Raw genomic sequence first — 15,282 nt, 5'->3', positions numbered from 1 at the left:
AGTGCTAATCTCAACCAAAGAAAATAAGCATTTAATGCTCTTGTGCACATAAAGTAGGGAGTAATGACATGCAGTTGTCTACTGGTAATCCCCTACGCAGCAGGAAACCAAGTGAAGATGGAACACATTAGTGTTATTCATTTTTAATATAAAACAGTGCAATGTTCCTCAGTGATGTAGGTGGTGTGTTTTTCACGAGAAGTTGGTGACTAGCGCTGATATTAACAATACCTTCCCCTACCAAGTCATCCCTATTTTAATTTGCTCAAATGCAGGTCAGTAGATCAATTTTAAAGACAGAAATAACCATTTTGGTCTGCCGAGTCAGAGCATCCTCAAGAAACAGAGATGAAGAAATCATACCTGGAACACACATGACTTGCGTTAGAAAACGATTGTTCAGAGCACAATACAAAGTCATAGCACACTGAATGGGCTCAGATGTTCAAGTTTAGAAGGTTTACATAAACAAAAACAGAGAATACCAATCTCCTCACCACCTTTGATGCTTGGGATAGATGGGAAAGATGACATGTGAGAAACTCCATATTCAGCAGTGTCATGGATGCTTTCCCATCCTATCCTTAGAGGACTGCCGCACAGTCCTTTCTCACACTGACTCTACCCAGGCTCCAAGCTCAAACCATTCTCCTTCTCCAAAACTGCCCTCCTGTGAAACATGCTCCTTTGCTTGTAGGATGAAGGCAAACTCCTGCTTTAGGTTTTAAATTAAACAGTCCTACACAGTTATTAGCTTGTATTGCCAAAAATCAAGACTGTCACAGATACCAAGAACCAGTTTAGGTATTTTGATTTAAGAAAAAATGATTATTGCTGTGTTGGATGTTTTATTGAACCAACACTTGTGAGAACTTTCTCTACATTCCCCCTGTGAGACTTGGCTTTTGTGCACAAACACACAACATTGCAGTCATTCACCCTCCCTCACACCTCCACAACAGTGATTCAGACAGCAGAGAGGTGGAAGAGACTCAGAATTAATTGCTCTTGTATAAAGTCTTTTATCAATAATGTACATTGCTGTTTTCTCCTCCTCCCTACTGCAGTAAGAGGTTAGTTTTTGTAGATCCTGAGTGTCATATCCCATTTTTCAACAATAAGAGGCATATAGCCCCAGCCCAAGTCAAGGCAGTCACACTCACCTGTCAAAACAGAGGCGTGCCTGGCAATCAGGGTTTCTGAAATGCAACTGGAACTAAAAGTCACTCTCACACTCCCTCTGCCCTCAAGAGGCCTTTAATCACAGCATCTCAGCAACAGGAAAAAGCTATTACAGAGCTAAGAGACTGGAGGAAAATTCCACTTGGTACCAATCCACCAGAACTGAGACTGTTTCTAAATTAATTGACCTTTCCTCATCCACCACTCTCACCTTGTCAGTCTGCTTCCCTGCACTCTGGTGCCCGAAATCCTGTGAGATGCTACTTTGTAGGTTTCCAAACATAAAGAAAATCAACTGAAAACCCACCCAACTAAATCTGATAAACCTGGCAAAACACCTGATTCCAGTAGACAAGACATAACCTTCCAGAGATTTTGCCTTTTGTAAGAATGACTTTGTACCACGAACTCCGATGCAGAGCCAGATACTTGTTAAGAAAGTGACAGAAATAAACAGTAAGAATACAACCAGCTATCAAAAGTGGGTTGCGATTCTATTCTAAGTTGCAGATACAAAGCTTAGTCTTTAAAAGTCATTAATAGGCATCCAAAAATTGAATTAAAACCATATCTGCATTTGGGTACATGATTTCATCATGTATTTGAGCCAGTTTAAAGCATTAACTTCCCATTTCTCTAAAGTTTCAGCTTCTGGTTTTAACTGTCTTCAGCAGTTGCTTTTTACCATAATTTCTATTAAAGGTGAAAGTAAGCAGCAGAACATGCCTGAAAAGAAGTTTCAACAACATTACACTGTTTGCATTTCCATGGGCCAAGTCTGGTAAGAGTGCCTTCCCTGCCCTGCCCTTCATAAGAGAAAAAAAAAAAAGAAGGATCTAAATATTAATAGCTGTTGTGAAAAATCTATTTCACTTTATGTTTACACCCTAGTTTAGACAAGAACAACTTGCCCAGGAAGACACACCCTTACATGAAACTATTATGCAAGTTGATGGACATTACCCAGAGCTACAGGCATCTGCAAAGCTGATCCCTCTCCTTGAGCAGGAGGATATTTTACACCTGCAGCAGCAGTACACTTAACACAAGAGAAGCAATAAGATGCCTTCTGAAGCTCAATGTTTCATTACTTGCCCTGACAGTTTTGTAATTATAAGTCGTAACAACAGGATCTAGACGACCACAGCCAAATTTATACAGTATATTGAAACTATGGGGTTTTTCTTCACATTTGCAATACTCAGAGAAGCGCTGTTTTCTCTCAAGATCTTCACAGCATCACTACCACTCAGCTCCTGAGGCAATGAATTTCACAGGTTAACTATGTATTAGAAAATACTTTTAAACAATGCAATTTTCCAAGGTCAATAGGAGCGAGGCTTAGTTCCCACCCTAAGGGGATGGGTGCCTCAGAAAACCCATCCAAGCAGGTTTAATTAGAGGAGGTTTCACATTACTGGGCAAGGTAAAAGGCCTGATCATTTTTCATGTTATCATTCATAAGCAGACATTGAACATGGCTCAAAAAGAATAGTGCTCTACTCTCCTTTATCACAAACTTACTGCTACAGGTTTTGCATGTATGCAAGTGCTATTTTGTTCACAGAAAAACTCTTTAAAAAGCAGACACCAGAGCAGTGCCCTTCAGAACAGAGGGCTTGAAAGAACAGGAAGCTTCTAAGCATCAAGGAACCATCAAGCCTCATCACCCTCCCAAGTGTCAAATTTTGACTGTAAATTGATTGGAAAAGGAAGAGTAGAACAAAATGAAAGGCTTTTACTCTTCACAAAGACAATGGAGACGTTGTACTGTAGCGTGGCTGCAGCAAGGGCCTCTACCGTGGCGAGGCAGCTGAGCCAGAAAATGCAGCCCCCTCCCCTCCCTACCTTCGAGCACTGACATCTTTGGTGTTAACAACTCCGTTGCTGTGGAAACCAGACTGCTTTTGACAAAGCCACATTGACTAAAAGCAACATGTGGGAAAATGGAATAAGGCCCTGAGAGAAATTAATCCTTTGCAAGAAAAATAAATAAATACTTTTTTGGTTACAAGTGAAGCGAGTAAAGGACAGTATTTCTCATCATTAGAGCTACAGGCAAGGAGGACAGTGGTAGCTACGGCAGTACCAAACGCCAGGCCTTGTGGCACTGCAAATGGGATTTTAAGGACTCTTCATCCCTGAAATACATGGTGGATTTGATGCTAAGCAGTACACAAGAGTCCCACGCAGAACACAGGTGTGCAAGGCGGCTGCTCCCCTATCCAGTTTTTAACTGCTCTCCTTTGAAAACAAAAACAAAAATCAAATCCACCCCACAGTATAATAGAAACCAACTGCAGTTACAAATCACTACTCAAGTGCTTTCGTAAGGGCTTACAGCTGATTCACACCTAAGCAAACTCCTCGCCCCAGCCAAAATTTCACCACACAAGTAAGTTCAGTGGATGAAGAACATGAGTCACTCCACACCCTACCATTTCCAAACAGTTTATATATTTTAGAAGTGCCATCCAAAAAAACAAACAAAAAAAATTTTTTCTGAGCTCTCCCCTTACAATGGGCTTAATAAATCTGTTCTCATCCCTAGCTGACTAAGATCCCAGGAGCTGCCTTAGGGCCTGTTTCTTGGAACGCCAGTGTACTTAAGAGAGTATTCAAGAAAAAAAAAAATAATCCTGGGAAAAAGCCCATGGAACAGAGCCAGAGTTTGAACTGGCAAGACTTAAGATCTGTGAACAGTGCAACTTTAATAAGATTGGCTCCTTAGCCAGAACATCTGAAATTACTCGTAAAGATGGCACATTCAGGGTGATTTGTTTTGTTTTTTTTAAGTAAGTTCAGCAAGCAAACTTTTCTGGAGGAAAAATTAATCTTACTCAAATTTAATATTTGCTTTTTCTCTTAAAACAGGCCATGAAACCTTGAGTGCAAAATGTCAAGTACTACAAAGATTCAGGAACTGGGAGGCCACGCGCGAATTACATGCTGAGCAAGAATTCTCTCCCCCTTCACTCCTGAGGTATTAAAATGTTGGAGTGTTATAGCTTAATCTCAATTACGGAGCTTTGAATCATCTTAAGTACTTAGGAAGCCTGTGTAAAATACCAGAATCCATGCACTTTATACACTCTAATCCAGACAGACCGCACCACCAGCTTTCACTGGTGATGACGGAAAGAAGTTCTCACGGTTTTCCAATTAAGTAAACAGGTCATCTACCTTCCACCTCCAACATAGGCCACATCTCTGCCACTTTCCTTTTCATGAACGTTGCCACAGTATAAGAGCCGCAACGCAAACAGTTCAAACAACTCCACTGTACCCAAAGAAATAAGGATAGCTATGCAGACAGCTATACTGCTGCTATTAGAGTATTACATACGATCCTAAAGTCTGGTGTTCTAAAGACATATTTAACATGGAAAAATTCCCTAACAAGGAAACATATGCATATCATATGAGAAAAGAGAACTTTTTCAGGATCAAGTAAATAGTAACTGCAAAAACATTTAGGGATGCAAAATGTTGCATATGATTATGTAAATAAATCAATGATTGTTTCTTTTTTTTTTGAAAAAAAAAAATCACCATATACAGTTAAGAGATTAACAAAAAACAGTCTTTATATGCAAGATATTCATCTATTAACTTTCTCAAATTCAAATTGGCTCTTGCTCCCAATGACAGTGACATCTTCCTTCTCTATGCTTCCCATGAATTTATACAGCATGAAGATAATCTCTTTTTTCTGTTGAGACTTAACTGGCAGCAAGCTATCACGAGAAGTCATTTATTCTCAGACCAGGCTGCTCTTACACGGGGTGCTATCACAGACAGAGAAAAATATACTAAGGAAAAAAAGATGTGTGTGAGCTGTGACATTCAGGTGTGGCCTTGATTCTTCCCAAATTATAAAAGATGTTAACAGGTTCTTCCAGTCTGGGCATCTCTCTGGATGGCATTACCATAAGTAAATGAGGCTGAAGTACACTTGTCTTGTAAATGAACTTTAAAATTCTTGCTTATTGTTCCCTTGCACTAAAGCTGATTTGCAAAATCCAGTTATCTGTAATGAGACTCCCAGCTAGCATGAATCGGCGAGGTTTTACTTTAGTTAAACGGAATAGGAGGATTTAGACTCTACAGGGAGGAGGGAGAGACAAAAGGAAGGGTCTTCTAGTCCAAAGACGGTGTCAAGTGATTAGTCCTGTCTGACTGATATGCACATGTGCTCTCCCTTTAAGCACCTTCCTCGCAATTGAAATAAGACACATATCTATAGTACTTTCTCAGATCTTTGACCCTGGGTGAAGGCCGGGGAACACACCTTGATCTTCCCTAGGTTTGCTGCTACCCAAGTCAGGGTATAACTTGTGCCAGCTTGCTAGTAGATTGGAAGAAAACACAGAAGGTGCAAAGTGGCATCAACATAGTTTGTTTTTTCAAGATGACTTAATGGTTTATAACATTCGCCTTTCTGTTTGCACTTTATAGGCTTAACGAACTGCCATTGAACCTAGTAAGAATTTACTACACATGGTTTTATTATTTCAGACCAAGTCCTTTTTTTTTTTAAATTATTTGCTGTATTTCAAGTAAGGAGAAGACCAGTCAAGAATGTCAGATCTTCAAAGTAAATTGATAAAGTCCACCTTTTTTAAATTAACTACTCCAAGTGACACTCTGGAAGGTGCCATTCTGGCCCAAATACGTACAAAGTGCTGAAAGACTCAGGTCTTGAATGACTCACTGGTTTAAAAACAATTCTTGTAGCAGTAGAAACGACCCACTTTTTAATCGACTGAATGTTATTTTAGGTATTTTATGCATATTTACGTAATACTTACCAAGATTGGCACTGAAGGATAAAATTCAAGGACCAGTCTCATGCCATCCACATTTTAGGTACTCCTCCATACACTGGGGGCTGCTATTTAACTAGAACTTTTCTGAACTCATATACTCATTCTACACTGTATCTGGCTTTGATCTACAACACACAGCTTCTGGAGTTTATTACTCATACTCAGCTGTGTTACTGACACTGAATTTACCGTAGCATGAGAGAAACCAGTATAAATAGGCTGCAGGGAACATGGTAGGTAAGAGGGAACTACAGAATACTTCACTAGAAAGTGCTCATTTCCTCCTGAAACATACAATCACTCCAATAAAGCAAGAGTTCCTTCATCCTGCACAAATCCTAACCAACAATTACACTTGCTTCCCCTGAATTCTCACCACAGTTCTAGCTTAGTACAACATTATTCTTCCTTATTCTAAAAATGTTGAAATGTTTCATTCCTAATCTGGCATAATTTTCTTCTCTTCTAAAAATGCAATCTATAGCATCTAAGCAGCTTGTTAACATTTCCTATTCTACAATCAATCATCAGCCTAAAATAACCTTCGCTTCACTGTATGCTTTGCCTTCTCCACTGCTGCATTCTTTTCCTGGATCGTCATCTTATTTCAGGCAATAAACAGGGTATTTTAAAAGTATGAGCTATTTAGATAACTTGCAAAACAAATACTTTGGACTGTACAGTCTCCCATTAGTAAGCAATCATGACCTGACTTCAGGGTATACTAACTGAAAACAGACTATCCAGCAATTAGCTTACATGATGTAGTATTATTTAACATAATCAGAAACATTAAAATTGAATGAGAGGTGGAAACGTAGCCCAAGACTAAATTAGGGTGATGCAGAATGGCTATCTTTCTCCACAGCGACTCCACTTTGGAAAGCAGAACAACATTCTCTATATAGTCCTATGTGTGGTTTCCAAAAACCATTTCGGGAATGATTTTTTTGCAAGCTTCCTTTCTCCATTACCTTCTTTCCTTCCTTCTGAGCACAAAGTTATGCTAATACTCTTAAGGATAACAGTGGAGCCTCCTCCTCTATGATTATAATTTATATCATTCACCAAAAGTTCCTTAGATCTAAAAGGCAAGGAGCCTGTTCCTTTTTGTGTTTGCTTTTTGCTTTATTTAACATTCAGGCTTCACCTATTTGTCTTCAAATCAGCAAGTCACGTACACTGTATTGTTGGCACTTCGCAGCACAGGACATTTTCCATGAGGCAGGTCATGGCTTAACTCACTATTTATTCTAGAGGATAAGACCTAGCAGGTCCATTCATATACACTCCACCTTAACCTAGAAGTCTCAGATGACTGGAAGGCAGCTGCAGTATACAGCGCATATGCACAGTGCTTAGCGGAGAAGCACTTTACAACTGCTGTACTGTTATTCAGGAGAGTTTTCATATCAAAAGTACCAATACACTCATAACCAATGTACTTTGTTTTCCTGAAGTTCCAACAGTCTTTGTTTTGCTACTATGCCTGAATTGTCCTTCCTTTTCTTCTCCTGGAAAGAAGCAACATCTGTTTACTGAGGTTAATAGTATGCCAACGACACATAACACTGTTTACATCCTGAATTATCCACTAAAATCCTGAAGCTGCAGATGCAGAGAAGTTCCAATACCTCAGCAGATCACGCTCTATTTCTCTTTTCTTGATCCCAACTCTGTCTGAGCTCTTTCTACCATCTTTCACAAAAATAAAGTAGGTCATCAAATCCATTGAAATATCATTTTGACACCACTTCGCAGGAATTTGTGCCAAAAAAAGAAAAAAGTGAGAGAAAAAGAACGAACAAGGAACTGTACATTGGGGTTTTTTTAATGGGAGGCAAGTCCCAGGAGTCCACATTTATCCTCACAGGTAGTCAGCTGCTTTGGTCTCCTCCTCTCCCCAAAGACTGGGAGAAGCGTGAAAAACAGCAGAGAACACTCAAGCTGATGACAGTGTTAAAGGAGTGGAGGTTAAATTTTAGCCCCAAAAGGTAAAGTGAACAGAAGGGGGCAGGCTGACAAAGAAGAGATAAAAATAGAAGAGTAACTAGACTTCACTTTACTGCTATTTCTGGATCAACTATGGAAAGAGATCTGAGAAGGTTTTCTGTTTGCAAGGGAGAGAGAGACTAAAACATAGTTGCCTTCTAGAAGGCCACAGTCCTGCAGTTTTGTTTATGCTTCTACTTTTCTAAATCCCTGCATTCTCACTATTTGGAAACAGTGCTGTTCAGCCAAAATGTCATTATGCATCTAAGTGAGTAACCAGATTAGATTTTCTGGAGCAGGACAGCAATGCGTGTGGCATTTCAATCTAACAGAAACAAAGCTGACAGCACATTGTAAAAGTGTGTAGCAAATCACAATGCCACGCAGAGTAAACTAAGCCACATAATACTTTAGGAAAATAAAAGCCCTGCAGTATCTCTGAGAGGACATCTTGTGTTTTCCCACTCTAAAATGATTAGTGAAATTCTAACTAGTTCCAATTACGGACACAGAGTAAAGAAGACAACAGGGACCTCCCAATTACAGTATGTAGTGCTTGACTGACACATGGCTCTGGGGATGAATGTTTCTGCCTGTTCGAGCCCTTTCCTCTTGAGTACCTCAGTTAAAATTCCTTCCATTGAGTAATTTCTATCCAGATCCTGGCTGTGCTGGCTTTGTTCCCATATAAAAGAAAACCTGCAGGCAGAAAGCAGTGCCATCTGCCAAGTCAGAAACTGCTTTAATGGGCAAGTTTGGTGTGAAGGGGAACAGACTATTACGCTTTATCTTCAGCAGCAGGAGCGGTGATTTTCCTTTCCCAGGAGTAGGTTACAGTAAGCACACTGACACCTGAAGTATTTGTCCACATATATATGTAGATCTCAATGGATACTGCACAAGCAACGTCCAGGGGAAAAAAAAAAAAAATTCCATCCAGCATCCCTTTTTTCCTGTTCAACTGGCAATTCGGTCTTTACATTTCTCTTTACCTGTCAGATCAGTTGTTTTTTTCTGTGACAGCTTCATCAGCCTCCACTTTCTATTCCTGTAAGTGAATGATAACCCCACCATCACACCTAGGAAGTACGAGCAGCAGCAAGGCAGAAACACCAAGGCTCTATTGTCCCTACACAGAGAATTCTGCACTGAAGCTGTTTCTGAACATTTTTTTCCCAAGTTTCTTGTCCTTTTTCCGTAACTGTTTTGACTGTATGGTTTGCTCTGAAGTCTCATCTGGAGCAGGTTTGGGACTTGCGTGGCCCAGTTCAGGTTTCACGAGAAACAATGGAAAAACTTCTTCTGAATATTTTCATGCTTGCAAATATCTTCAGGGCTGAGAAAAGATCTTTCTATTCTTGCCAATTAAGCAAGCACAGTTTTTATTCTTCCTTGTTGGGTAATCTTCTCATTAGACCATCTTTGGAGAGAATAGCAGATTCTCTCTGGGCTGCTGGCAGTTTTACTTAATTGCATATTTAACTTTTTATTCAGCACTTAAACTCATAATAATGAGAAATACATACAGGCAAGCAGCAAACTATTATCTGCCATTTAAACTCTCTAGAGAACTCATAAACTTCTTAATATTTCTGTCCCTTTCAGAAGAAAAGTGCACACATTCCAAAGCTGGGGGGAGAGGATAACAAACACCTATATAACGTAATTTCAGTGATATATTAGCCATTACTGACAAAACTCCAGTTTGGGAAGGGGGGTGATGCTTTGGTCCTTAATATATTTTAAAAGTTCTGAAAAAATCAGCTATCTCAGTCAGTGCTAAACAGAAACTGGCATTAGAGGATCTGTTATAGGTTCCTCCTCCCCATGAGGCAGAGGATATTCTGTCAGGGCACAGCAACTTTACCTATCTTCTCCCCTTCCCCAACTCTGAGCACTAAATTAAAAAAATGTTTTACCGATGCTAGTATCCATAGGAATGTATTTCCTATTTGATTCCAGAGCTACAGAATTTGCTCTGTAACACACTTGTTGCCACTGGATTGTCCTCTGAAATAGCAACTTCTATTTTAAAATGCTTCCAGCCCTTATGACTGCAAAACCTTTGAAGTATGAATGGTATATAATCAGCAACAAAGCCGCTGCACTCTTCAGAAACAGCAGAACAGCTTCAGTATTAACTATTATCCTTCATCACAGTATGCTAAGTATAGAAATTAACGTTGATAGCACTTCAGAAGGATCTGATTAATGATGGATCACCTCAGAGTTGTAAAAAACCTGACACTCCCCTATGCAGGCACAAAACCCCAGTACTTCCAGTCTGTTTGCCAAAACCTCCAGTTTCCCCATGATAAACTTCTGTGAGTCAGCTACGTGAAGCTAATACAAAAACCAATGTGATAAATAAAATGAGAGTGTTGGAAACATGTGAATTAATCAGCATGCCATTGTATTATAAGTTTTTCTAGTTCCTCTATTAAAAATCTTTTCAATAGACAAAGCTACCAGATATTTCCAGTCTGTTCTATCAAGGTGCAAAGGCTTTGCTGGGAATAGCAGTTCTAGCTTGGTAAGACCATACCCAGGCCTTGGCAGACCTTCCAGCTGACCACTAGCAGATTTGTCCTGCTGTCAGCAAACATGGAGTGTGAGGTTTAAGAAAAGGAAGGGTACCTGAAAGCCTTCTAGACATCCCAACTAATCAGATTAACACCAGCAAGGACTTGGTAACATTCTTAAGTAATTCTCATGACAATTACTTCAGCTGGTTTTCAGTCTTACCATACAGAACCATCCTGGTTCTCATTTGAGCTGCTTTTTCCTAATGATGTGGTTTAAAAGTATCAGGGAAATCTTCAAGTTTAAAAGCTGCAGAGCAAAAGGCAAGTAAGCTTTATGTTCTCTAATGAATGGTTATTGCTCCATTTATTTAAGTGGTACTTATCACCATAAATATCTACTAAACTTACTTGCCAATACTGGTGTAATCAGTGCTTTCCCAGGTAATTCCCTTCTCTAAATGAATTGCAAAAATAAAGAGGAGAATAAGTGAGTAAACAACTAGAAATGCCCCTTAAGAAAAGTCTTCAAAGGGAGGAAAGCCTGAAGACCAATGAATATTTAAATACTTCCCAGCTTAGGCCTATTTCATTGCACAAGATCCAAATTAGTTTCCTTCCCAAGTATTGCATAATATGTTCATTCAAAATCTAGCAAGCTTTCTCACAGAACACACCAAGACACTGTTCTCTCCCCCACTTTTTTGTCTTTTAAATATGAACACGAGAATTTCACAGCTGATAACGTTCTTCTGGAAACTCACGCAGAATATTCTGGAAAAGACTCAAGTTTGGACTACAGTGTTGTAAGTAATAGCAAACACCTCCACATATTCAAATTCTTCATGCAGCACTCTGTGAAATGTAAGCAACAAAACAAGTGGCTTTTACAGGGCTTTGGAAGTGAACTCTGGCCTCCAAACCATAAATAAGGAAAAAAAGAAAAAGCCTCCATACCTTCAAAGCACATTTCTGGCCTGTCTCCTTGTTGAAACACTCCAGTACTTTGCCGTTGATTCCTAACCCTAGCACCCGTTTGGAGAGTTTGTAGTCATCCGTAACTGCATGTTTTTTAATCTCTAGTTTGACATGGGCTGCTCCCCCAGGCAAGGATTTCACGCTGCTCTTGCTATCCACGTGACTCTCTGGCTGGGATTCCTGTTCACCTTCACTTTGTTCCATATCAGGGAAGAGTCTGAGACAACAGAGATACCCAACAGATTCCCTGTGGGGTATCCTCAGCAGAGTCCCTCCTCTCAGGCGATCAAAGCCAGTGCTTCAAACAGTCCATTTGCTCGCCATTTAGTCCTGAGTAAAAATGTAAATGAGTATTAGTAATTGGTGTGAACTAACCGTTCTCTCACCTAACCACTTTTCTCTCTTCCTTTCTTAACAAGACGACCAGGCACTAGAGAGACCAGAAGTGGAGGTTCACCTCAGGAAAGCACACTTTGTTTAGCTTTACAGACCAGTCACCCCAGTTCCAATATACACAGCTATCAGTCTGCAGTTACAAATTACCGCTTTTACTGCAACAAGTGCCTGCGCTGAATCTTGGACTAAAGACTTACTCAGCCAAGCTCTGTACAACGGAACAGAGATGGCCTCTGCTTCGAGAAGCTTATAAACCTGCATCAACAACTTGTTGCCACAACATTTTGTGTAGAGATCTCCACAATGATCCCCTGCCTCATCCCAACGCTCCAAGTTAAGGCAACGCAAGAGAACCACAAATACCCAGATTAAACCCCAGAGGGCCACTGCCTGGGCAGGCATTGGACCTGATGCTGGGCCAGCGCTTACCAAATTGCCCCCGTCCACAGAGTGAGGGGCAGGTGCGGAATTACTTGGGGGACCATCAAACCACCCAAAAACTCGGGTACGCAGCGATGCAAAGGCATGGCTCCCAAAGCCGAGGAGCTGCCTGACGCCACTGGGGACCAGAGGGCCTCTGGCCTCTCAGGAGTGCAGGCCCGGGAGAGGTACCGGTGCCAGGGCCTCCGAGCCCCGTTAACACGGCTGAGCCACGAGCAGGCAAAGCGCCACGGCGAGGCTGAGAGCCGTTCCTCACGCCGGGGGGGCTGCCGGGCCCGAGGCGTGCCCCGCCGACAGCCGCCCCTGGCGAGGCAGCGGCTCCCTCAGTGAGGGGCAGCGGGGCGGCTCCCTCAGCCCCCAGCAAGGGGGAGGCGGAGGGCGGGAAAGCCCCGAGGCGGGAAAAGCCTGAGGTGAGGTGAGGTGAAGTGAGGCGAGGCGAGGCGGGCCCCACGGCGCGCAGGGAGGGGGCGGCGGCGGCGGGAGCACCGCCGGGGCGGTAACGGGGGTCTCCACCGCCGGGCCCCGCCGGCGGACGGTTACCTGCCTGTGGCGGCGCGGCGCGGCCCCAGCCGAGGCTTCCCGGTGCGGAGTCCCTGAAGGCGGGGTCTGCCTGGGCCCGCCCCGACGCCCTGAGCAGGTGCGCGCCGCCTCCCCCCCGCGCTGAGGGGAAGCCGCCCGCGGCGGGGCCCGGTCCGGCCCGACCCCGTTGGAATTGGCAGGTTCCCCCGGGGTCGGGCCGGACCGGGCCACGCATGGGCTGAAGGGGGAGCGGGGGACCCCGGCCGGAGCTGCCTCATCCCCGCCGCGGCTGCGTGGGGCAGAGCGGGCGGTGCCCGGCGGCAGGTTCCCCGGGGAAGGACGAGCGGCTGGCGGGGAACATCCCCTGCGCAGGGCGGTGTTTTTAAGGCACCGGCCACGTTATTCATTTATTGGGGTAAAGGGCCCCGCTGGAGGGGGAGCGGTGGGGGACGAAGCTGCCTCGGCGGCTCCGGGCTGGTGCCGCAGCGCGCCCGCGCGGTGGCCGGGCGGGGAGGCACGGCCCGGCACGGAGCACCGCCGGCCCCTTCCCCCGACCGCTCGTTTTAGGAAGGGGAAAGGATTGACACGTTCGCTCTAAAACCTGTTTTAAACAGTAAGGCTATTGCTATGGAACAAAGCATTGAGACTCGATACTGGACAGACTATGATTCTTCAGGCACGATGGCTGCCGAAATAGTCGGTGCTGTTATTAAAGGCGACCTTTTCTGCCAAATAAGCAGTCAGTATTTCTTTGCGCTTTTGTATGCGTAGTCAGGATATTAAAAGTGATGGTTCCCACAGCAACTGTCGCTCATCGCTGGTGCACAGAGTGTAGTTATAGGGATGTGAAATGCTGAGTTTTTCCTACATGTGAAGATGAGTCATGCATTGAAATGGAGCTGTATTCGTATCACTGGAAAGAGCTTAAAGTTCACATGCTTTACAAGTTAAAAATACATTTGTCATTTTACATAATATAACGGCATCTGGAGTTGTCGCGGTTAGGAAAATAATTAAAAGGGCTAATGAGTCCTTTCTCCAAGGGATAAAAAGTAGTTCAACTTAGCAGGATGCAGATCTGCAGCGTACCGCCATGTGATGTGACGCTACAGCTATTCTGCCTCAGGTCTCCCTTCCAGGCTTTCAGCAGTTCAGCTACTGAAGGCCTGGTCCCCTGATTCAGTTCATCTATTCTGGGCTAATCAAATCCCAGAGGAACACAGCTATTTCCAACTTCCCTTCTCAGGTTTGGCTTCCAGCCTTCTTAGGCTTTGCACCACCTCCCACTGTGGCAATCTCAGGGAAACACATACATAACTGTAAGCTCCCAGGTTGCAAACCTTCAATAATACTGTTCTGTAGTCAGCAGCTTGCTCTTATTTTCCTTCCCATGGTTTCTGCCTGTATTTGCTGTTTTATTTGTCCTGGATGGTAATTTCCTTCTCTTTGCAACCAGTAACTATAGTCCTCTTCCCAGCTCACAGTCACTGGGGGCCAGACCCCTCAGAAAACTTCTAAATCTCTCAGCTCTCTTCTGCATTTTATAATCTGAGAAGTATACTCGCTCACACCGATTTGCAGCTCCCATTCCTAGCCCCACTTCTGATCTTTCCATGTAACTCTTACACAAAAGTCTATGGCTGACCAAAGCAAGCAGAAGTTACAACGGCTAGCACATTAAAGCTAGCTGAAGGCAATTTATGGCCCTATTCTGGGAAATATTAAACATTGCAAAAATTCCAAACAGATGTCTACTTAAGGGGTTGCTATTTTTTACAGAGTGTGTCAGAAGCAAGGAATTTCATTAAGAAATTATGACTCTTTCTAACTATTACAGAATGAGCTTCTACAAAATAAGCTTTGCATGGAAAGCAAGGAGGAAAGATGAGGCAGTAAGACAGGATTCTTCTGTGTGAAGTTAGTTGGTTCTACACATCTCACTTACGAACAGTCTCCCACTGAGAAGAGTTCAACTGGTAGGACACAAACCACATTTTTCACTGCTTGAAACAATATCTTACTAAAAGTTGTGCTTGTTTGGGTTCACTACTCAATATTGTCTATATATGCCCTTAGCAAAGTTCACTCTTTTACCAGCAACCAGTAATAAATTTAAACAGGGCAAAGACCTTAAAAATCCAGTGTGAATCATGGTTAATAAGGCCTTACACCAACCCTCTGCTAATTTCACCCACCATAAACTCCAAAAAAGCCTTTCCAGCACCAGCCCAAGTATCAAATAGCCTCACTGTACAGAAGGATGACCACAGCTGAGGAACAAAAAGCAAATATATTCCCTTGCTTTTTGTGTTCATTTTTTGTCTTAGTTAGGCTGTCCAAGCACAAAGCGTATCTCTACCCCAGGCAAAACACGAATATCATGTGCAGAAAATCTTTAAAACCAGTGACAAAGGCAGTATTTC

At 42.7% G+C, this 15,282-nt stretch overlaps 1 protein-coding gene across 2 annotated transcripts in view; it reads right to left on the bottom strand.

Moving 5' to 3' along the window:
- The window catches only part of MAPKAPK3 (MAPK activated protein kinase 3), a 113,411-nt gene that overhangs the window by 37,467 nt on the left and 60,662 nt on the right, over positions 1–15,282 (bottom strand). The window contains exons 1-2 of one of the 2 annotated variants that reach the window (XM_075159253.1): positions 12,885–12,975; positions 11,483–11,833 (exon numbers count right to left, since the gene is read on the bottom strand). In XM_075159253.1, the coding sequence (XP_075015354.1) occupies positions 11,483–11,707 (225 nt within the window). In that variant the 5' untranslated portion in view covers positions 11,708–11,833; positions 12,885–12,975. Of the gene's footprint in view, positions 1–11,482; positions 11,834–12,884; positions 12,976–15,282 lie in introns of those variants that run through there. The other variant, XM_075159252.1, reaches the window with a different exon arrangement.

Source organism: Calonectris borealis, chromosome 10 (genome assembly GCF_964195595.1).
Source record: "Calonectris borealis chromosome 10, bCalBor7.hap1.2, whole genome shotgun sequence".
In the NCBI taxonomy this organism is placed as follows: Eukaryota; Metazoa; Chordata; class Aves; order Procellariiformes; family Procellariidae; genus Calonectris; species Calonectris borealis.
The sequence above is the reverse complement of the archived record's forward strand: the minus strand, read 5'-3'. Positions and strand labels throughout refer to the sequence as shown.